The sequence below is a fragment of the Psammomys obesus genome, unplaced genomic scaffold (assembly GCF_907164565.1).
Source record: "Psammomys obesus unplaced genomic scaffold, mPsaObe1.curated_primary_1811, whole genome shotgun sequence".
Classification (NCBI taxonomy): domain Eukaryota; kingdom Metazoa; phylum Chordata; class Mammalia; order Rodentia; family Muridae; genus Psammomys; species Psammomys obesus.
In genome coordinates, this window is record NW_026596234.1 from 12469485 (window position 1) to 12492803 (window position 23319).

The following is a 23319-nucleotide window of genomic DNA, read 5'->3' on the forward strand; positions in this document are numbered from 1 at the left end:
TATCTATCTATCTATCTATCTATCTATCTATCTATCTATCTATCTATCTATCTACATGTATATATGCCGGGATTATAGGTGTGTTCCACTGTGCCCGGCTCCCCGACATCATATCTTACACTGCAATTCGAGATGTAAACTAAGAGGAAAGGAGCAAGCCAAGCTGAGGCCTACAGTTGCCAGTACCCCAGGAATTTTTTTCCCTTTGGGCTCTCTTTCCATGCCCCCAGAGGTCACCAGCAACTCTGGAAGTCAAGAGCCCGCCATGTTTTCCACCAAGAGCCATCTCCAGAGGTGGGAGCATATAGGTGGCCTGGCTGGCTGGTGAGTGGGGCTGGGACCAGAATAACACGCTTCTGAATTGACACTGGCCTGTCTGCTTACAGAGCCACCTTCTTCCCTTTGGTTCCATTAAGCAACAAACGGCTGCTCTGGCCCTCTGTGAGCCCTTCACCAGTGGGTGATTCTGAGGATACGCTGAGGAAGGATGGCTAGGGAGGTTCCAGGCTGGACAGCTACTGACCATTTCACAGGTGGTGCTCGGAGCAAGCAATGGCAGCTAAGTGGAGCCTTGGGGCACAGCTGGACCCCCTAGAAAAGCCCCCTGCTTTTGAATTGTTTCATAGGTGTCCTCTAGACAGGCCTGACCTGGGTGGTGGTCTTTTTAGGGCCTGGTAATTCAGCTGCAAGTTCAGAGGTATCCCCCCCCCTTTTTTTTGTTAGTTCATTCTTATACCAGTGGGTGGCCAATGAGAAGATATTTTTTTCTCTGTTAATGGGATTTGAACTCAGGACTGGATTCTCATTCCACAGGCCCTCTCTGTGACCCAGACAAGTCCCCAGCTCCTTTGGCCCTCCTTTCAACATGGCCAGAGTGCTATCTGCCTTCCTGGTTATCCTTTGGGCCCCATGGCATAATAACCATGGAAGCACGAGACTTTGTGACTCTTAATTCAACACTCAAGAATGGTAGCACTCCTATTTTCAGATAAGGAAAACTGAGGCCCGGAGAAAATTAAGTGATGAGAAAACAGAGACTCTGAAATGAAGGACTAGAGGGGAATGCCTCCTGGCTTGAAGGCTGTTTCTGAGCCTCACTTCCCTCCCTGGTAATCAAGGGGCTCATCGTCTCAATGGGCCGTGGTGAGTAGAATTCAGACAAGGTTCGGAGGCTATACCGGGCTGCTACAGATGGGACGTTCATTTCCATATCCAAGGCCAGCACATTGCCCCTCCTCACCTGAACTTGGCTGTCCCAGCCACAGCTTATCCCTCCCCCCCGCCCCCAAGGTGGTCTTAAGAAGGGAGGATGATGGCCGTTCTCACAGATGAGGACGTGGAGATAGAGAAGTTGTTCATGTTCCTGATATCACACAGCTGCTGAGCACCACCCCAGGGCCTGCCCCTCCGCTCTCCGTCCTGGGCTTTGGAAGCAAAGTGCCGAGATTGTGCAAGGTCCTGGTGGGGATTCCTGGAAAAACAATAGGACTCCAGCCCTGTGGGTCAATGCCTCCTGTGACCAGACCCTTCCCAGTGTGCTTTGTTTATAGCATTTCAGTGACACCCGGGAGGCGGGGGGCTTAGGGGACAGACAGCGCAGATTGTAGAGCGATGGCCTTGGGAAGCATGGGAACCTGAGTCCAACCCCCAGAACATGGAAGGAAACGTGGACATGTCAGGTGCGTCTGTGATCCCTCACTGTGGGAGGCAGAGACAGGGGGATGCCTGGGACTTCCCAGACAGCCAGGACAGCCTCATCAGTGAGCTCCAGGCTGCTGAGGGACTGTCTCAAGGAGGTGGATGGCCCTCCTCAGGATGGCCTTTAGCCTCCAGGTACGAGATACATCATACGTCATACGTGAACGCATAGACACACATGCGCACACACATATAAACACACACAAACACACATAAACACACACACACATACACACACATAAACACACACAAACACATATACACATAAACACACACACACACACACACCATTAAATCCTAGGAAGCTAGGAACAGGGTCTGATTTTCTCTCTGGAATAAATGCCACCACCATGGTCACTGCTCATGCACAGCTCTGCCATTTACTTGATCACATTCTCCTTGTTTGCCTTCTTAAGATAATCCCATATAGTCCCCCTGACTCCTTCTAGAAGACTTAAATACACCGACTTACAGGGAGCCTTTGTGTGGGGTCTGTGTATGAAAACCCACAATCGAATGAAGGGACATAGCAATGCACACAGATTCCAGGGCCTGGGTGATCCCAGCCACAGGGTGCATCCCTGAAGCCCAGGGCCCAGGAGGGGCCTTTTGGGGTGTCAAGCCATCAGCAGAGATGGCAGGTGTACACCAGAGGCAGGCCTAGACTTGGAAGAAGGAAGTGTCACACAGGGTGGCCTGTGGGTCTTTAAGCCTAAGTGCCCCGTCCATTCTTCTATGCTGACATTTTATACCTCATCCGCTGGATTTGGACTGCACCCCTGCCCACTGGGCAGCTGTGAGAGTGCCAGGGGCCTTGGCTGCTCACTGTACTCCTATGGAAACACAGGTACCACCCAGGTGATCCTCAGTGGCTCTAAAGTTCAGGACGCCTTCCAACCACCGTCAGCAAAGATGATGACACCCAAAGCTTTTGTGTGTTCTGTGGGAAAGGGACTTTACAGAAGAGACCCACAGAAGGGGAGATCACTGCCGGCTGTCTAGGTGAGGCCTTATCAGATGACTTACACAGGATGGGCCAGGTGGTACTGGAGCCAGAATGTGACATGATGGCAAAAACTAAAGAAAAGCAGGAGGCCTCAGAACTGGCTCTCACTGCAGGGCCTTTGCATATGAGTTTCCCTCTGTCTGAACCACTGATCCCGGAGGATTGGCTCCCTCAGTCCACCCATGTGGCTCAGATCACCAACTCCAAGGCCTTCCCTGCCCCGCTTGAAGTTTTGTCCAAAGGGGAAAATGAAATCTATCGTCCACCCTGCTTTCTTTCCTGCCCCTTTCCCTCACAACCATTATCACCAGCTGGCAATCTGTCACGTATTAAATGATGTATTAGTCGGCATGCCATCTACATTCCCCCAAGGTAGGTCTGCTCATGGAGGGCAGGGTTCTCTGTCCCTACCTCCAGGTCTTCGGCCCAGCATAGGGCCTGATGTGTAGTAGACACTCAGCAAATACGTGTTGCATAAGAGAACAAAGGAATGCTGGTCCCCAGCCAGGCTCTTGCGGTGCGCTTCTCACAAATCCTCCCGTGACCCTGGAGCAGAGCTCCTGTGGTCCCTCGGTCTTCTCTACCCTCCCAGACAGCAGATCTGAGGGGCCTGGCTCCCTGAGTGCTGACAGATGGATGCTGCAGGGTGCTTCCCAGGCTGAGCCCAAAGTCTTGCTTGTCTGCCTTGGAGCTCAAGTCTGCCTTGTTTACCGTGGTGCAGGGGTGACAGGGACCAACAAGCTTTTACTGTGGGTCAGGCTGGCAAGCCAAAAGGCATCTGTCCCATCGATTATTCCTGGCCTGGATGGAACAGGGGCATGGAGGAGGGTAGGACCCTGCTGGCTTTGCTGGTAGAGGCAGGAAAGCGGGCCTCCATCTGCCTCACACTAAGCTTCAGGGCACCATGACCCCAGAGGGCAGGAGCTGGCAGGAGCCACACTGGCTGAGCACCTACTCAGGGTCTGGCTGAGAGCCTACTATGTGCATGGCACATTATCTTCAATGGAACTGATCCTCTGATGCCAAGCAAGGCAGCCCCCAGGGCCCAAGGGAGTAGAGCAACTTGGACAGTAACCTGCCACCTCTCCTCATGGTGCTGGGATTTGTCTGTGAGCTCCTAGCCACAGGGTGACTGTCATGGAGGAAGAAGCTCATCACACTCATAGGTGCCTAGAAACAGGAGAAGGCCACCGTGCCACCAAGGGTACCCAGGAAGCCCAAGGCCTGCCAGAGGCAGAGGGAGGGAGGAAGGGCAGTTGGGGCCTCTTTCATAGGAACGAAAGCTGAGGCAGGGCTGTAGGTCAAGGCTGGCTGCTGGGAGGACCTCAGTGGGCTCTGGGACATGGGGCCATCTCCAGATGGTGATCTGGGGAGGTGAACAGCAGCCTGGAGTTGAGTCCCTTTGAGCAGGTGGCTGCAGTGGGCTCTGCAGTGGTGACTTTGCTGTGTGAGCAATGCTACAGGCTTCTGATCTCTAGGAACAGATTCATCTTGGGTGGCGCAGGTCCTCCAGGTACAGAAAACACCAGCCGTGCTGGCCTCAGGACTTCTGCCCTCACTCTGCCCCTGCTGCAGCTGGATGCCTATGGTTATTGAGGTCTTAGGCACTTTGGGCACCGCCACCGAGGAGTCCTCCTGGATGACCACTCTAAAAACCTTGTCCCATTCACCCCACAGAACCTCTCCTAAGCTACATGGCTTCATCGTCTGCAGAGCGTTGTGTGCAGGTCTGTTGTTTTGTTCACTGTCCATCTCTCGCCCTGGGCTGTGGGCTGCATTCAGGGAAAACCCCATCTTTTACGGTTCCCTCTGTGTCCCTACGGTCTAGAACTGACGCATGGAAGAGGTTTGGCAACAGCAGAGCAGGCGGGCTTGAGTTTGAACACAGGTCCTGGTTTCAGAGTCCGCATGCCTCTTAAAACCCCCGTCTGCGTCTGGATTGTGGCACATTTGGGCTGAGCACAGCACCCTCTGCTTCTTCAGCTGGGAGACTGAGGTCAGGGGGCGGAGGGAAGCCATCCTAGCCTCCCCATGAGGAACCCCAGAGCATCCTAGGAGTCCTCCCAGCTAGGTGGCCAGCTGCCCATCCCTCGTGGGCACCCCTAGCTCTGGGCCTCAGCTCTGAGGCCTGGCCAGCTTTCTGCTCCTCCATACTTCTGCCAGGTGTGTAAACAGGCCCACATGGCTCCTGGTAGAGCTGCAGGGAGCTAGATCGAGTGTCCTGACCCAGCCCCGTGGGACGGTGGCCTCTGCACTGATGAGCTGAGGGTTCTGATACCCTCAGACTCTGAAGACACGGTCAGCAGGCCAGTGCCAAGCTGCTGCCTCCAGTGCAGGTGCACCGGGGTCTGGGGGGAGACACACGTGGCCACTCAGCCTCTTGGCAAGCTGTTTCCCTCCCCAGCCTCAACTTCCTACCAGCAGAGTGGTGCAGCGAAACCCACTTGCCGGGAAGACGAAAACACGTGGTGTTCAGCCGGTGCCTCATAAAGGCTGGCTGAAATGCACGTCAGATGCGGCACCAGCCCAAAGGATGAAGACCCTGGAGAAGGGCCCTCCAGGGTAGCAGGCTTCTGTCACCCAGTCCGGTGCAGACTCAGTTTCCTGAGGAGGCTTTAACTCACAGGCTGGGCTGAGGGGGGCTCGGTGTCCAATGTGTCAGGCTCCTCTGCAGGGAACTGCTGGAGCCCAGGAGGCCGCAGGGAGGGACCTCTTTCTGTTCCCCAGAAGTCCTTTGAGAACCACAGTTCAGCGGGGAGGTGGTGGCACAGGCCTTTAATCCCAGCACTCAGGAGGCAGAGGCAGGTGGATCTCTGAGTTCCAGGACAGCCTGGTCTACAGAGGGAATTCCAGGACAGCCATGGAAAAACCCTATCTGGAAAAACAAAAACAAAACAGCAAAAATACCAGCCCAACAAAAAGAACCACAGCTCAAGACCGACATGCCAGCTCAGAGGTGTTCAGGACAGCTCCATGCCTGTGTGAAGCAACCAAGCCATAGAATGGTTAAGGCATTCCATTAAGCTGCCCTGGCTGGCTTGTGGCAAATTAAAACTACTTTGAGGTAGCCCTCACGCCAGACATAGTAGTTATCATCAAGAAGCCTGACACCCTGGGAAAGGGAGAGATGCCTCAGTGGTTACGAGCATTTACCACTATTGCAGAAATGTGAATTAAAAATATTAAAGAAGCCGGGCATGGTGGCACATGCCTTTAAGCCCCAGCACTCAAAGAGGTGAAGCAGGCAGATCTCTGTGAGTTCAAGGCCAGCCTGATATACAACTTGAGTCCAGCTCAGCCAGGGCTATTACACAGAGAAACCCTGTCTTGAAAAAAAAAAAAAAAAGAGCAAAAATATTAAAGAAATCTGACAGAAGTGTTGAGGGGGATGTGGAGAAAGAGGAAACCCTTATTTTCTGCTGCTGGGCATACACATTCATAGGACCATCATGGGAGCGTGTTTGGAGGTTCCTCAAAACATTTTAAATAGAACTAACATGAGCCAGCTGTTCTGCTCCTGGGATATACCCAGAAAACCCCATGTTTTGCCATTTGCATTTTGCTGATGGTTAGGGATATTGAACACTTTTAAAATTAAAGATTGGCTATTTGTGTTTCTCTTTTTCTTTCATTTTCTGTCTTTTTCTTTCTTTTTGAAAACTGCCTAGTCAATTATTTTGCCCATTTGCTGATTGGCAGTTCTATTTCCTTGATATTTGATTTCTGTAGTTCTTTGTGAATTCTGATCTTGGCCCTGTCTGAAGCAGAGCTGGTAAAGATGACTGCCCACTCCACTAACTCCCCTGTGCTGACTATTAACTCTGCCTGTTGTTTCCTTCTCTGAACTCTGACTTTTTTATTTCCACAAAGTCCCAGCCGTTGGTGCTTGGGGCTGGCTCCTGGGTGGTACATGTTCTGGTCAGAAAGTTCTCGATGGCCGTGGCTTTGTCAGTTTACATCCAGGTTCTGTTCCGTTCTTCCTGTCTGTCCTTATGCGGCACCAGGCTGTCGTTATCACTGTAGTGTAACTGAGATCAGGTGCTGGCGATCCTTCCAGCTGTTTCTACTCCTTACGGTTGCTTTGGCTATTTTGTGGTTCCAGATGAATTTCTGGGTTGTTTTTCTCTAGATTGGTGAGATGTGGCATCAGAATTTTGATAGGTATTGTAGTAAACCTGTACATTAATCTTGGTGCATTTTGGTATTCCCATTTTCACAATATTAATCCTGCCAATCTGGGAGCATGGGCGGTCTTCCCATCCTCTAGTATCTTCTGTGATTTCCTTTTTGGTAACTAAGCATGCCTGGGTCATACTGTTACTCAACGGATGGTGGGTTTTTACTATCCTTCCCAGACCTTGTCACTCCATGCTTCACATCCCAAAGCCATTAACAGAGTGGGTGCTGGCTCAGGAGCCCATTGTCTCTCTTGAGTGCCCTCTTCAGTTCAGAAGAGGTTTTTCTGGTTACCTCTGGCTCCACACAGGGCAGGAAGGAGTTAAAGGGGGCAGAGAAAGCTTCTCTCCCTCTATCCCTGACCCCAGCTCTCCATAACCAACAGCCAGTTTTCAGTAGAGAGAGAGAGAGAGAGAGAGAGAGAGAGAGAGAGAGAGAGAGAAGGGACGGGAACATGCACGGCACAGCTGGTGGAAGGTGAAACAGACTTTCCTTTGTTATCTCCTCCACTTCAAGGAAGGCACCATCTAGTTCCCAGGAACCCAGAAGACAGAGGACTTGAGCCTGGAGATGACCAGGGCAAGGAAAGGCAGGATGGCCCCACAACCCAGCCCTTACCTTCCCATGACCCTCTGAGGCCAGGTGGTGCCCACGACTTGCTGCTCACTCTGTGGCCCAGCTTTGCTAATGGCAAAGCCAGCCTTCTAGGAAAACCGAAGAACCAACATGTGTGAGGCAGGGATTCTCCCCCAGGGCACCCTGTACCAGTCAGATGACCTGACCAGCTGAGGCACATAGAGGTGCCTCATCACACAGCTGACCCAAAGTGCAGTACTAAAACCAACCGCCACACTCGTGCTCCCTTTCCCACCTCTGGCTGACTGCCTATGTCCATTCCAGTCTCCATGATACCTAGCTTCCAGAGAGCCCCCAGAGACTTCCAGAGTTCTGTCTTGGCATGTGATTGTCCCATCATTCCACTGGGCAGCCACCTTCAATGTTCCCGCCCTATCCATCACATGCCCCCCTTTCACCGAACCTCCCGTGCACTCAAGCGGTGAAGCCACCATCTCAAGCTGGACCGATGCTGCCCCTCTGGGTGATAGATAAGCCCACACTGATGGGCCACTGCCTGCCCTGAGCCTCAGCCTGTTCATCAGCACAGTGGGCCCATCTTTCCAGGAATCACAGCGGAACTAGGACAGACTCCAGAGCCACAGGCTGGGGTTGAAGCCAGCTTGGCTACTGCCACAGCTGAGACAATCACCCTCATTATGTTCCTGGCCTAGCCCTCCCTGCCTCAGTTTCCCCTTTAGCAAGAGGGAACCTGTAGCCAGCTCAACTGACCCTCCAAGCTGAGCCACCCAGGGAGGAAGCGGAAGGGCACGTAGAACCGTTTCTGCTGAGGATCTTTTGCTGTGGACTGAGCAGGGGCCTGCCTCCTTGTGAGCTACGGCATCCTGCAGAATCACATCCCGGGTGGGTATGGACTCCAGCAGCAGGTGACATACTCGTCTGTTGCCTGTCTTGTTCCTCCACTTCCACTGTTCGAACTTGGGAATGTTACTCGGTTTCTCTATGCTGCAGCTTCCACCTCCGTAAGATGGGAAGACTGCTGGTTAGGAGTTGGCAGGGATGGGGGAGGTTGGGTTTGTGTAGCTAGGAAACTGAAGGAGCAAGGCTTGTTAGAGGAACTTGGGAAGCCCTCTACAGGACTGTGGGCTAGTCTGGATGTTTGCATCCCAGTGAGCCTGTGCTTGGTGGCCCAGCGTTAATGGAACCTGGGGCTCATCCCTATACCCTCTGATCTTTCATCTTCACTAAGGCCCTGGGTTCTTAGAGTCCCCCTTCCCTCCCCTGTAAGGTGGAATAAGGCTCATCTGCCCTAGTGGGCTGCTTATCGGGTCAGAGGAGATAGAAACCTCAGCAGCCACCCCCTTGTCCTTCTTGTCTTTAGCTCAAATCCTGGAGCCCTAGAGAGGGAGGGGCTGGGAGTAGAAGAGGCTATCTGTCAAAGGGGACCTGGAGAGTCATGGGAGTGAGGGCCAGTTTCCCGGGTAGGACAGTAGCCCCCCTGCCAGGAAGCCCTGGACACAAGATGGAGCATCTGACCCACAGAGCATCTGGGGTTGGCTAAAATCCAGCTCTCTGAGCAGAAGCCAGGCACATCCTCATCGGCCTCAGTTTCCTCACCCCAGCTCATCTCTGCACACAGAGGCACACTAGACAGGTCCATCATGCTCGCCCTTGCACCCAGTGCCAGGAACTCAGGTGCCTCAGATAACATGCTCTAAACACAAAGTCAAAGGACACTTTCCTTTGCTTTATTTCCCAGACAGGGTCTCATGTAGCCCAGGCTAGCTTTGACCTTGACTGTCTAGCCTTTCTGCCTCTAACTCCCTGGGAGCCTGGTCACAGAATGGAGCAGCCTAGATGGGGCTTGAAGCTCATCTCGCCTTTAGGCAGGGTTCCACCCAAGCCAGAGAAGGTCTCCTGACCTGACTGGGCCACTAAGCGTGAGCAGTCCCATGCTTAGAGTTGAAGGGATTTTGGGACAGTTGGGGAGACTGAGGCACAGCCAGGGAAGGAGCTGCCCAAGGTCACACAGTGAGTCAGCTTCTTTTCCCAGAGGGTCACAACAGTCTGCTCTAGGGTTGGGTCAGACTGCTGGGTGCTCTTGATCCGGGGCCATTCCTGCCTGGAGCCTGCCTGACTGCTGGCTTGTGAATGATTAGTGAGGCCTGGGCAGCCAAAGTGTGTGAGCTGCCCCAGGAGCACTTTTAATGAATGGCTCCAGGAGCTTGAACTTGTCAGGACATCTGCTAATGAGTCCAGGGGTCAGCACTGTGCTGGGCGGAGGCGGGGGCAGCATTCCTGGCTCTTCAGTCTCTCCTCTCTCCCCTGTTGAGATCCCAGTGGGGCCCAGCTGCCTTCTCTAAGTCAGAGAGGGAGAATCTGAGAGCCAGACTTATGGGTTCCTGGTACCCTGAGAGCAGCCTCCTGCATACCCTCATTTATAGATGGACGTGGGGAGGCTCAGAAGGGACAAACACTTGTCCCAAAGCTCTTGAGGTTTGGGAGCTGTGGTGAGGATTCTACACCTAGCACGTCCTGCCTGGGCTTGTCTCTGGGTCTCTGAGGTCTTCCCAGGCCCCTTGTTCACGCGCAGAAGCCTCTGGCTAGCACGCTCCTCGGCTTTGTGGGCCGTGTTTCTGTTGGTGCTTGCTTGTGTTGTCAGGCCAGGACCTGCCCCAGGCTGGTGGTCTGTGCTCCAAGCTCCTGTGTCTGAATGGCACCTACAACCATCACCTGAAACCCACAGAAAAGACCCCAAGTCCCATGGGGATGTCAGAAGAAAAGGTCTGAGGCCTCCTTTCGTTTGGTGCAGCAGGAGTCTCATTACATAGCCTAGGCTGACCTCGAACTTGGGGTCCTCCTGCTTCAGCCCCCAGAGTGTTAGGACTACAGGTGTGGGCCTCCAGGTCCTGCAAACCTAATTTAAAAGGAAAGAAGTGTGCACAAAGTGGCAGGGCCGTTCTGCAGGAAGTGGTGTCCCACTTGTACTGTGTGAATGTGGCTGGCTCTTCACCATGCCTGGCTGCCAGGTGTAAGAAATACAGACAACTAGGAGGTTGAAATTCTTTTGAAAAAAGTTAAGTGCTAGAGGCAGGATTCGAACCCAGGCACTGTGGCACTGCACACCACCTCATAATCCACGGGTTCCTGTAGGTCCAGGGTTTTACTTCTGCCTTAGTTCCCTGTCTACTGCTGTCTCCACATAGGGGACCACCTGTCTTCCAGATGTCAGACCCCTCTATGGTGGTAACGGATGCCATTGTTCCCACGCTATCTGTTTGCAAACAGGCTCAGAGAAGGGAAGTGGCTTGGCCAAGAATCCACACCACAATCGGAGCATCCAAGCCTGACACCTCAAACCCTACTTGGCTCCTTCCCTGTTGGAACCCCAGGTTCAGGGCCTCACAGTGGCTGTGCATTCCTGGAGCCCATATGAGCCTCAAAGGGACAGCAGGTACCACTGTGGGCAGCTTGTCCCTTTCCTGGTTCCCCAAGGGTTGCCTGGCTCTCTATCACCATCCGGGTCACTGCTCACACACACCCTGACAAAAGTCCCTGCTGTGGCCCAGTTAAGCTGGTGACGGGAAAGGAGATCTTAGTGTGGATTTAATGGTTCTGTGAGCCTCTGCCCTTGGCTATTTCCTTCTCTTTCCCTCATGGGCAGAGGGGCCAGCCTGGAGCAAGGGGAAAAAAGTCACTTGGGGCTCCCTGGAAATCATTCCCCAGCTCAAAAATTAACCTTCTGACATGGCATTTTCTTCCCCTCCCCCTGCATGCTCCGTGTGAAGACTTTAATCCCTGTGGCGAGGGTTGCAGAAGCGGGCTTTCTTTGGTGGAGGGATTACCACGCTTCCTATGAGGAGGCCAGGTCCTGGCGTGACTTTGGCTGAATCAAGAATGGTAACCAACTGCCAACTCTGTCATTGCTCCTAAACAGACTAGGACAAGGGTGAGCCTAGGGTACCCCACAGAACAGGTTGGGAAATGGGCTTTCAGTCAGAGGTGGTGAAAAACTGTGTTCCAGTGAACAGTGGTACATGCATGGAATCCCAGAGCTCAAGAAGTAGAAGCATGAGGATTAGGAGTTCAAGGCCAACAATGGCTACATAGTAAGTTTGGGGCAAGCTTGGGCTACGCAAGACCCCTGGCTCAAAAACACCACCAGATGGAAACCAGAGTAAAGGTCTCTCCCAGGGCTTAAGGTGGGATGAGAGTGGAGGCTGACTGAAAGGGGGCAGCTTGGACAGCCTGTTCCTGGCTGCCTGAGCACCTCCTCAGCTCCTGTCACTCAGTGTCACTTCAAAGGCCCCTCTAGAGATTTATTCTCACTCACATACTGTGGGCTCTTATCGAGATTCTCTCTGCCTAAGCCTCTTCTCACTAGCTGGAGTTGATCACTGCCTTGCTGTTCATCATCTGTCCTCCCACCAGCCCTGGGATCCATTCAGACAGGGCTTCTGACTGGCTCTGCTCACCTCCATGCCCAGGTCAATAGACACCAGCTACAGGGAGGAAGAAACGCTTACAAATCAGGCCATGCAGGCTCACAAGCAGGGCCATGTGGCGTGAGTGGTGGGCTCTCATGAGAAAAGCCACAGCCCTGCAAGCGTCACACTTGCTTTCCTGACAGTGCCATGGGTGAAGAAAGAGAGTTCTTCCCAGGGGAGGGTAGCCCCACTGCAGGGTAGCTTAGGGCCAAGTGTCCCCAGGGCCACAGGGAGGGATGGAGGTGAGGGTAAAGTGGGGCGCAGGCCCCAGGGGCAGGAAGTACTGCTCTCACCTCTGTGCCGTGTAGTGAGGAGGTGGGTCCCACTGTGCCTGAGTGCACCGGAAATGTGGGCCAAAACCAAACAACAGAACCTGCCTCTATGGAATGTTTGTTTGCTTGCTTTTTGAGACAAGGTCTCACTATGTAGCTCAGGCTGGCCCCCTATCTTCTTGCTTCAGCCATCCTGAGTGCTGGGGGGACAAGCATGTATCACCGTGTCCAGCCTGCATTTTTTTGTTTTTAAATTGGCGAAGTCATAGATGCCTCCGGTAATGAGCGGACACACTAAGGGTGTTCTCACACTTCTAATACCGAAGGTAATGTCAACAGATGATGGACTCTCAGGGATCCTAGGACCCCGTGCTAAAAAAGGTCTGCTGTCTTAAAATCCCCAATTTACAGATGTCAAAGCTGAGGCCTGGAGGGGCAGGCGAACTTTCAGGACCATGGAGAGCGTACAGAGCGCTCTGTTGTTCTGTCTCCAGCTCACCAGTGAAATAGTGGGCCAAGGAGGGGAACCCACAGGGGTCACAATTCCATTGCACCCCACACCAGAGAGATCCAGCTCTGTCTCTAAGCCCCTTGTTTCATGAGCTCAGGCAAGCCACATGATCACACCACCACCTGCCAGCTGCATCTGCAAAGAGCTGGCTTCCCTTTGCCCCTCAAGGCAGGTTGGGGTAGCAGTTGTACGTCACATGGTCCCTAGTACTTTTCCTTTGAGTTTGCTAGAGGTCCTTGAGGAAGCACCTGATCTTCCCGGCTTCCTTTCTGGGACACCCTGGGTAACTCCTTTGCCTTCTTGCCTTGGTTCTGCTCAGAGGCTCTGCCTCCAGAGTTTGCTGAAGGACCAGATAACTTGGGGAGGGAAAAAACAAAAAGCGATGGATGGTGGAGGACCCAAAGAATGAAGCCTGAAGAAGATGGCAGTCTGAGGGGGCAGGTGCCACAGCAAGAACACTGTTCCAGCCAGGGCTAGGAAGAAGTTGACCCAGCTGTAGTCGAAGTAGTTGAAGTGGGAAATGGTCATTAGCACAGGAAGAAAAGAGGAGTCTCTGCTGCACACACATCCAAACACCATAGCCCCACATCACACACTTTACTAAAGTGAAATTGAAGACTCCAGTTTCTCCGTGGCTCCAACCACATTTCAAGTGCTCACTGGAACATCACTCTGGGACACTGAAGGATTCCATTGTTATGGAAAGTTGCAGTGGTTGAATTGATGTCAAGGGTCTGGAGGCCTAGGGTGGGGTGCCTTGGAGTTCCCTAGAACACCCTGAGCCTCACTTTGTTTCTCTGAAAACTGGGAATCATGATTTGTGAGATGCCTGCCTGTGGGGATAAAATTCTGAGACTGCGTTTTGAAGTGTGTAGTTGGTGGAGAATTATCTTCGGCAAGAACCTAAGAAAAAGCTTCCTTACCATTGCTCCATTCTTTTAAATCTCCACCGCTAATATGGGGCATTCGTGTGCATGTGTGCATGTTTGCACACTCGTGTGCGTACGTGTGTGTTCATGTAGATACATGATGTCTATTCTTGTTAGTGCAGGGTATGCACAGATGCATTTATTTGAGACAGGTTCTGACTATGTAGCCCAGGTTGGACTTGAACTCACAGTGATCCTCCTGCCTCTGCCTCTCAGGTGCTGGGATTACAGGTGTGTACCATTCGCCACTCCTGACTCTCCTTTTATTGAGTCTTCTTGCCTTAGTGTGCTCCGAATGCTCCCCTTGCTTCCCATCTCTAAATGCCAGCTTTCTGCTGCCTATCACTGCCCAAGCCCTGGTTTCCACCCCCATCTACCGAATGTCTACTTTAGGCTCGTTTGTTTTCATTCATTCATTCATTCATTCATTCATTCATTCATTCACTCATTCATTCATTCATTTATATTTTGAGACAGTGTCTCACCAGCCTGACTTAAGGCCAATCCTCCTGCCTCAGCCGGCCCAGTACAGGGATACAGTACACGTGGCGCCCTCTCTGAGGCTTCTGTTTCTTATTTGGAGATGGTTTGGGGGAGGCCTTCACCTCTGCTTCAGCCTTTCACAGAGGAACATTGGCTCTGCGGCTCCTGCTCTGTAGCACCATCTGTCCTAGTTTTCTTGTTTTCTTTCCCGTCCCAATCTCTTTCATCTCATTTCCCAGAGCAGCATTCTGCAGGTCCCGCCCTGGCTGCCCATCACACACTTGAGGCCATTTTTTAGCACCAAGTCATGGAGGAAAGTGTGGGGCCAGAAGCCAGAACTGCAGGTATCTCGGTATTATTGGCACCATGGCCTATCTCAGGACTCCTCATCAGAATTGCCTTTGCTTTGGAGTACTATCCTCTAGGCAGGCTGGAACACAGTGTGAAGATGTCACATGCCTGGGCTATTTTTTGACTTTTATGTCTCTGTTAGTCAGAGTGCATTCCAGGCTGGGCGGGGTAACTCCTGTTCTCCCAGTGTTCAAAGGCTGAGGCAACCTGAGATATCAGAGTCAGAGGTCAACCTGGGCTACACAGCGATTTTAAACCGTGTGTGTGTGTGTGTGTGTGTGTGTGTTTTTCTCCCAATTCCAAAATCAACAAAAGTCAGTGACCATCAGAACAATGACCATGCCCATCATTGCCACGCCACTCAGATGACCTGTTTGTTGTCAAGGGTCCTGGAGTCTCTAACCTGGACTCTGTACCGTCCTGTATCTCAGGACACTCCCTTCCGCAGGGGCATGAACAGTGAGGAAGGTGTTCCTTCCCAGAAAGCCACACACTGGGACGCCCTGAGGATGTAACTGCCAACAAGGGTCCTCCTAAGGCTGAGGCCTAATCCCACGGAGGCCACCAGCTTGTCTTCATACCTGGGGGCTGAACTTGGCTCTTTTCTTTCATCATCAAAGGTGGCATCTTGTTCTGCTCTGCCCCTCTTTGTGGCTAATCCCTGACTGCTCCAGCAAGGTGACTTTTATTCGGTTAATTTATATTCGTGTGACTCCCCCCCCCCCCCCCCCCCACACTAATTCTGCTCTTGGTAAGTGTTCAAGAGCTTGGCTCTGAGTAAGCTCTGTCCTCCAGACCCAGCTTGGTTGAAAGTACACAAGGGGCAGGGACTCTCATCAGTTCCCTGGCAAACCTGAACCCATCGCCCATGGGATGCTCAGCTGGGGGAAGGCAGATATTTGGGCTCACCAGCACTGTCGCAATTGCTAACCAGAAAAAACAATGAAACATATTCCTGAGCCGAGCGCTGCCCAAGCCCTGCTGGAAATGTTGCTGGCTGTCACAACACACCTGCCTGGTGACAGGACTCAGGGCAGAGAAAGCAGCAGGACTCAGGGCTTCTCAGACTGATGTTTCCGGGTAGTTCTGTGCACCCTCATAACTATTCTATTCTACTTTTTTCTTGTAACACCCTATTCCGTTTTACTTTCTGTTCTTGTAACACTATTCCATTTTACTTTCTTTTCTTGTAATACCCTTGACAAGGCAGCCCCAGGTTATACTGGGCCCATAGACCAAAACAGGAAACACCCCTCTTTCTCTCTTCTCAAAGAATGTGTGCAAGACACAAGCCCTGCCAATTCCGCTATTTCAGCAGAGCCATGGCTGAAGCCAGCAGGGCAGGGGAAGGGAGAAAAGGGATGGGGAAGGGTCTTAATGATTGGTTTGATTTCTTAAGAAGATGTTAGAATGTTTCATTTTTCTAGTTCTGTTTCTTAGAACTAAGTGAGTTACACTTTCAAGATATTTGTTTCTCTTAACTTGTCGGCATGAGGTTGTTCAGTTCCTCTTAATCGCCTTTCTGACACTCTGGTTCCTGTGTTGTCTCCTCTCAGTCTTTGTCTGATGAGTTACAGCCTGAGTGTTACTAGCCAGGAAGCCACACTATTGCCTGAAAGTTTTAGGTTGGGTGTTATATGAGAGCAAGTGCGCACACACACATACACAAGCCAGAGGGTCCAATTTGCAAGATTCTTCTACCACCTCACAATTCTTGTCTGGGGTGTGAGCACAGGATGAGAAACAAATACCCCAAAGCTGCAGGACAGCAGCAGGCTTGACCTTCGGACTCTGTGGAAGTGTGCATTTTCTGAAATAGAGCTGAGAGCTCCTCCTGAAAGGTCTTCCCCATTTCCCTGTTTGGTTTGTAGCTAATGATTCCTCCGGAATCTCCTGCAGGAACCTCCTAGGGCCATACCTGCTACTGAGTACTGTGCTGTGACTAGGAGTCTACAGCCATGACTGCAGCCACCTGCCTTGCTGCAGCTGAGGGCAGATGTTTCCTTTCTGCTTCTGTATCCTGAAGCTCCAGCCTAGGATACCAGCCTAGCCAAGAATACCTGTCTACCCTTCCTTCCACCTACCCACTCAGCCAACCATCTATCTGCCCCTTACCTATCCATCCATCTATTCCTTTATCCATCCACTCATCCATCCGTCCATAAACTCATCCATCCACTCATCCATGCATCTACTTATCCATGCTTCCACTCATCTATCCATCCACTCATCCATCCATCCACTCATCCATCTACCCATCCATCCATCTATCCAGCCAGCCAGCCAGCCATCTGTCCATCCATCTATCTCATTCCTATTTGCTTATTCATATGCTTATTGACCCATTCTCCACTGCAGATATCAAGATTAAGTATGTTGGGGACTGTGCTAGGTTCTGGGACACAGAAGAGAATGAGAAAAAACAAACAGGAACCCTCTTCTCACAGAATTTTGGTCCTAACTGGCTAGACAGCATAAGGAACTATTGCTGAATGCTGGCATCGTCCCAGATTACATACAGTTGGGCTGATTTCCTAGCTGTTTCCATGGAAGTACAAGCTGGGCATATTTAAGGAGAACTGCAGATGAATGCATTTTGAAAGACTGCATTGAACAAATGCAACTATGAGTCTGTAACTTGTCAGCTTTCAATGCATCTATCATGGAGCTTTAGCACATGCCAAGGGGAACAGTTGTTTGCAACCTCCCTGGCCTTAGAACTCTCCTTGAGAATATCTGACACTGCCTTAGAGGATGTGCCTGGGCATCTGATAGAGATTCCATAAGGCTTGATCAGCCCCTGGCAAACCCGCTTTCACAGGGGTTCTGCCCATTCAGAATGCACCACGTCCTTTGTGACATCTTTCATTCTCAAGAACGTCAATGTGTGACTGGTGCTGCAGATAGCCCAGCTGGGGAACTGCTTCTCTTGCAAAGACGAAGGCCTGAACCCAGTCTCCAGAACCAACACAGAGAGATGACATGGAGGCCTTTCCTCACAATCCCAGCACAATCCCAGGGGAGGCAAGAGAGGAAGGCCCCAGAGATCACTGCCAGCCAATCTGGCCTAATGGATGAGCTCCAGCCAATGAGAAATCCTGTCTCAAAGGAGGTAGACCACATTTCTAGCCTCTATACACACACACACCAACATGCACATGAACACACACACATCCACATACATGCATTTTCAAAACAGAAAATACATGCTTCCCAGTATACATGGCAACTTAGGCCTGTAATCTCAGATACCTGGGGAGTCTGAGACTGAAGGATTAGAAGTTCAAGGCCAGCCTGTGTAATGGCATATGTTCAAGGCTAACAAGTGAAACTAGTTAGACAGCTAGTGAAATCCCGTCTTAACATCTACAAAAGTAAAAAAAGAGGTCTGGAGACACAGCTCAGAGTTAGAGGAGGTCCCAGCATGTGCAAAGCCCTAGGTTCAATCCCTGCTTCTTCACAAAATAAAAAACCAGACCAAACAGAGCAACCTGTGTTCCCATCTGTCTCCCTCAGAACGTAGCAAATGGAAGCTGGCCAAACAATGTTCGCCCTTGTTAGCTGGAGCTGGTTTAGACAGGCTCTGGGTCCAGCTGGAGAGCACAACAAAAGAAGCTTCCCACACAGGCAGAAGACTTCCCCTCTCCTTCCCTGGTCCAGATACCTCTCACCCCACGTTCAAAGGCTGCTGCTGTCTCCTGGAAGGCTTCATCCTTAGAACGGTTCTTCGAAGGACCCAGAGCCGGGAGCTGAAATTGAGGTGTGACAGTAACCCAGGATGCAGAGGTTAGGGCAAGGATGATGGACTCTCACTAGGAAGCTTGGGAGACGGCGTTCAATATGCCCTCGTCATCTTGCTAGAAAGTCCACCATACTTCCCAGTGGGAACAGGTCCCAGAAGGCTGTTTCACTGGAAGTCTTGCCCAAGAGGCATCTAAAGCCAGAAGAGGCCGGAAGTTCTCCGAATGAGCAGGCATGATGTTGCCAAACTGGGTAGGAGGAGTGTCTCAGTCTATTTGAGCTTCTGTAACAAAACACCTCAGCCTGGATAGTTCATAAACACAGGTTTACCGCTCACAGCCCGGAAAGCCGGGAACCTCCATGCTTCTGGTTAGCAGCCCAGCAAGTGTCCAAGATAGAGAAGTCGGTGATTGGGTTCCTGGTGAAGGCAGTGCTCAGCCTCAGAGAGGTACTTAGGAGTCTTCACAGAGCAGAAGACCTGAAGGCCTCTCACAAGGATACCAGTCCCATCTCTAAGGACCCCACCTCTTATTATCACCACAGCAGGGACTGGGTGTCAACAGAGGAAGGGGAGGGACACACACATTCAGACACTGGCTTCTGCCATTTTCACACTCAGCTCCCACACTGTCTATTCACACAGCTCCAACTCTGCTATAAACCTTGCCTCCTGGGGCTAGACAGATGGCTCCGCATTTAAGAGGACTGGCTGCTCTTCCAAAGGACCCAGGTTCAATTCCCTGCACCCACATGGCAGCTCAAAAGCTGTAAGTCTAGTTCCAGGGGATTGGATGCCCTCACACAGACACACATGCAGGCAAAACACACAAAGTGAAAAATAAAGACAATAAAACTTAAAAAACAAAACAAACAAACAAAAAAACCCCGCCAAACCTTACCTCCATGGGGGTGAGTGTCTCGCTGCATGCGCCTGGATAAGTGGAAGCTGGAAGCCTGTGATCTGGGGGTAGCAAGGCACCAAACAGCCCAAACAGCATGTAACCCAAACTGCTGTCTAGCAGTCTGAATGTCTTGCATCAGACCCAAGATAAAACTGAACGATCTTATACATGTGTCCTTTTGCCCAAATGCAAAGATGTAAGATGCTCCAGGCGGATTCAAGAGTCGCTGATGTTATACCCAGACATCCCCGGGACCACCTTTCCGGAACTGACTCTCACGTCAGGTGGTGTGCAGAGCGGGGCAGAAGGCACGCATCAGCTCAGCGAGTGTGGGCTCTTTTGTTCCGGATGGAGAGTGTGCATCTGACTGCCTCCATGGCAAGCCTCTCTGGCTGGGGAGGCTTGCTCAAGCCTGTCCCAGGGGCATTTGGAAATGCTTCAGGTTGGTGCTCCCAGAAACAATCCTCAACCAGGGATACCGAGGCATCAGCTGTGAAACGCGCCAGATGTCTTACATCTTAGAGAACAGCTTAAGACACGCTCTACAGCACGGAACTGCTGAGGATCGCCATCAGCGCAGCCCTGCACAATTTACTGAACTACTTAAAACATTAAGAGATGGTTTCTTCTTTCTTTTCATCTCTCTCTCCCTGTCTGTCTGTCTCTCTCTCTCTTTTGTAACTGGACTACGTGACTTTCAAGCATGATCTTTGCAGACAGCATCTTTTCCCAAGGTCAAAAGGCTGGACACATCTGTTCCCACTTCCAGCGTTCCCACCAGAATCATGATTCAGGTGTCCATGGGGAAACCCTCTAAGTACTCTTTATTGGTTTCCTTGTTTCACCCCCTCACACACACACTGCCTTTCCAGAACTTTTCACAAGTCTCTAAAAGTAACATTCTCATCCTCAGCGTTGCCCACAGAGATAGTGGGAGGGAGGTTTGTATATTTCCGACAGTGTCTGCGGTTCACAGAGAACTTCCCATGTTTTATAACTGAACAAGACGATGCTGTCCACTGCTGCCCTGAGCATGAGCCTCGTTTCCTGCCCCCCCCGCCCCCTCGCCAGCGCCTCTGGCCTGCACAAGCCACTGACCAAGTGTCTGTCCCCTGCTCCACACACAGGAGGGCCGCTGCCTGTATGTCATCTTGCTCATGGCGGTGTACTGGTGCACAGAGGCCCTGCCGCTGTCGGTGACGGCTCTTCTGCCCATCGTCCTCTTCCCCTTCCTGGGCATTCTACCCTCCAGCAAGGTCTGCCCCCAGTACTTCCTCGACACCAACTTCCTCTTCCTCAGTGGGCTGATCATGGCCAGTGCCATCGAGGAATGGAACCTGCACCGGAGAATCGCCCTCAAGGTCCTCATGCTGATTGGGGTCCAGCCTGCCAGGTAAGGCCAGGCTGCAGAGCAGCCTGGGGTCCGTGGGATCGGGGGGGGGGCAAAACTCTTCCTGTTTGACCACTGAACCAAGAAACTGTCATTTCTCACATGTTTTGGTTTACTGCTTTCTTGACAGTCACCTGTGCAGTGTAGAGCTGATTTGGTGACAGCTGTCTTCAATATGCTTAAAAGTCATCCCGAGCCAGCCATGCTAGCACGGCCTCTAATCCCAGCACTCAGGAGGCAGAAGAGGGCAGGTGGATCTCTATGAGTTTGAGATCAGCCTGGTCTACATAGTGAGTTCCAGGACAGCCAGAGCTATAGAGTGAGACTCTGTCTCAAAAAAGGAATAAAATCAAATCAAATAAAAATATCACTGGAGATGGATCTGGACTGCTGGTCCCTTGGTGCCTTGTGCATGAGGATTTTAGAATAGTGTCACTAGGCTCCTTCGGCTGAGGCCAAGACCCTCTACTCCAGAAAGTGGTAGCACCCACCTCTGTGCAGCCAGGTGTCAGCACCTGCTTCTGCAAGTCCTCATGGGATTAAGTAGACAAGTACAGGGGATCACTCAGACTCGAGTGATAGAGCTGACTGCCAGCTACCATTCTCGCTGGCTGCTGGTGTGGAGGAGTCTGGGGGAACCAGGAGGAGAATGAGAGCCTGAGACAGGAGGGAGACAGACAGACAGACAGACAGACAGAGACTAACCAGATATGGCCTCAGTCTCTCTGAGAGGATGTGATCTTTTGTTGTCAGATGATTGGGTACCTTAAAAAAGGAGTGTTGCTGGGCCATGGTGGTGCATGTCTTTACCCCAGGCACTTTTTAGACAGAGGCAGGTGGCTCGTCATGTGTTCAAGGCCAGCCTGATCCATATAGTGAGTTCTAGGCCGGCCAGGGCTACATAGATGGTGAGACCCTGTCTTAAGAAGAAAAGAGCGTTGTTTTCCTCTATCTAGATGTGTGAGTGTGGGTGCACATTTTGCCTGTATTAATGTTTTCCCATGAACCCTATGGCAGCCTGCTGATGCTCACCCTTTCTAGAAGGTTAATTGCATGATGCACAGCTCAGTGACAGCAAAATGCAGTTATCCAAACAGTCCCTTTAGCACACAGTTGTGCCAGCGTGCCCATACACAAACCTCTAATAATACAGCACAGAGTGTGCTCCCACGGCGGGCCTAACGACAGCCATCTTTTAGTGTCAGGTTTAACTGTCCCTGACACCTCAACCTATAGTGGTTCCCAACCTGTGGGTCCTGACCCCTTGGGCGGTGTCAAACAACTTTTCACAGGGGTCACCAAAGACCATCTGAAAACACAGGTATTTACATTTTGATTCACAACAGTAGCAAAATTACAGTTACGCAGCCATGAGATAATTTTATGGTTGGGGGGGGGGGTCACCACAGCGTGAAGAACTGTATTAAACAGTCACAGCATTAGGAAGGTTGAGAACCACTGTCTTAAGAGTGCAATAGGAAAGTTCTCTTGACAACGTGTTTCAGCAACACAGTACTGTTCACACTACTGAATGCTCTGTTCCCATCAGCAGACCTGTGGGACAGTCTCAGATAAAGGCTGCGTTTAATGCCAAGTGTGAAGTCCCGGAGAGGAAGGGGGTTACTTCTTGGAGGAGGCAGTCTCTGGGTTTGGTTGGGTAAAATGGACAGAAAGGCTAAGATGCAGCGAGGGAGCCAGGAAGAAACTGGTTTAAGAGGAGGCAGAAAGAGATGAATCCAGAAGCTGCTGGAGTCATAGGGAATGACAGGGTTAGGGTCCTTGGCTTAATCTCCTTAATACTGCAGTTTAAAAGCTCCAGTGGAAACCCCGTGACGCTTAGATTCAGCTGGTGGGGGTGGACCAGAGAGCAGGAACAGAAGGCTCCAGGTGGGCTTCATGCTAGTGAGGGAGCAGTAGGGACAGGCAAAAATGGAGAACAAGAAGGGACAGGTGGCAGATTCTAGAGCCTACTCGCTTCATTCTGGAATGGATGCCATTAAGGTCCTGGAGGCAAGGCAGGGAAACTCCGGGCTGGGGCTGACTTTGTGGTCAGGCTCTTTAAGCACAATGAGTCATGTTTCCCTTGGATCCAAAACAAGCCTAAGGCCGGCGAGGAGGTTCAGGGGTGACCTGAGTCCACATTCAGGTGAACCAAACGTACATCATCGTGCACACCCCAGATCAAACAAGATAAGCCTAGGCAGTTGCTCCCACGCTTGCTACTCATCCGCCTTGTCTGAATCCCAACTTCCCGCCTGTAAAACCAACTGCGTAGACTCCCCCAGGACTAGAAGACCATAGTCCCTCTTGGAGCCCGAGTTCTAGATCCCTCTTTCTGCCACCCAGGCTCATCCTGGGGATGATGGTGACCACTTCATTCCTGTCTATGTGGCTGAGCAACACAGCCTCCACTGCCATGATGCTGCCCATCGCCAGCGCCATCCTCAAGAGCCTCTTTGGCCAGCGTGACGCTCGGAAGGATCTTCACCGGGAAGGCAGTGAGAGCACAGGTGTGTCTGGGCAGGTGCCAGGGTCCACACCACTGCTGGGGGGATGGGCATCGGACGTCCACAGGCCACTGGGCACACACACACACACACACACACACACACACACACACACACGTGCTGGGCACACGCTGTGGGCTAATTATTTTCGATGATGACAGTTATTTGAGAATCAGATACGCCAAACCATGGTACCCTGGACTTCTTAGACTCCCATTCACTGTATTCTAACCAATGGGTTAAGGCGCCTTCCTATGCATCGGGGAGCAGGTGATGGAGTTCATTTTGTT

The 23319-nt window shown here is 51.6% G+C and overlaps 1 protein-coding gene across 1 annotated transcript in view; it reads left to right on the plus strand.

Annotated features, from left to right (window-relative positions):
• Positions 1-23319, plus strand: part of Slc13a3 (solute carrier family 13 member 3) — a 65614-nt gene that overhangs the window by 2646 nt on the left and 39649 nt on the right. The window contains exons 2-3 of the mRNA XM_055596103.1: positions 20260-20525; positions 22869-23032. Coding sequence (XP_055452078.1) covers positions 20260-20525; positions 22869-23032 — 430 coding nt within the window. The remainder of the gene's footprint in view (positions 1-20259; positions 20526-22868; positions 23033-23319) is intronic.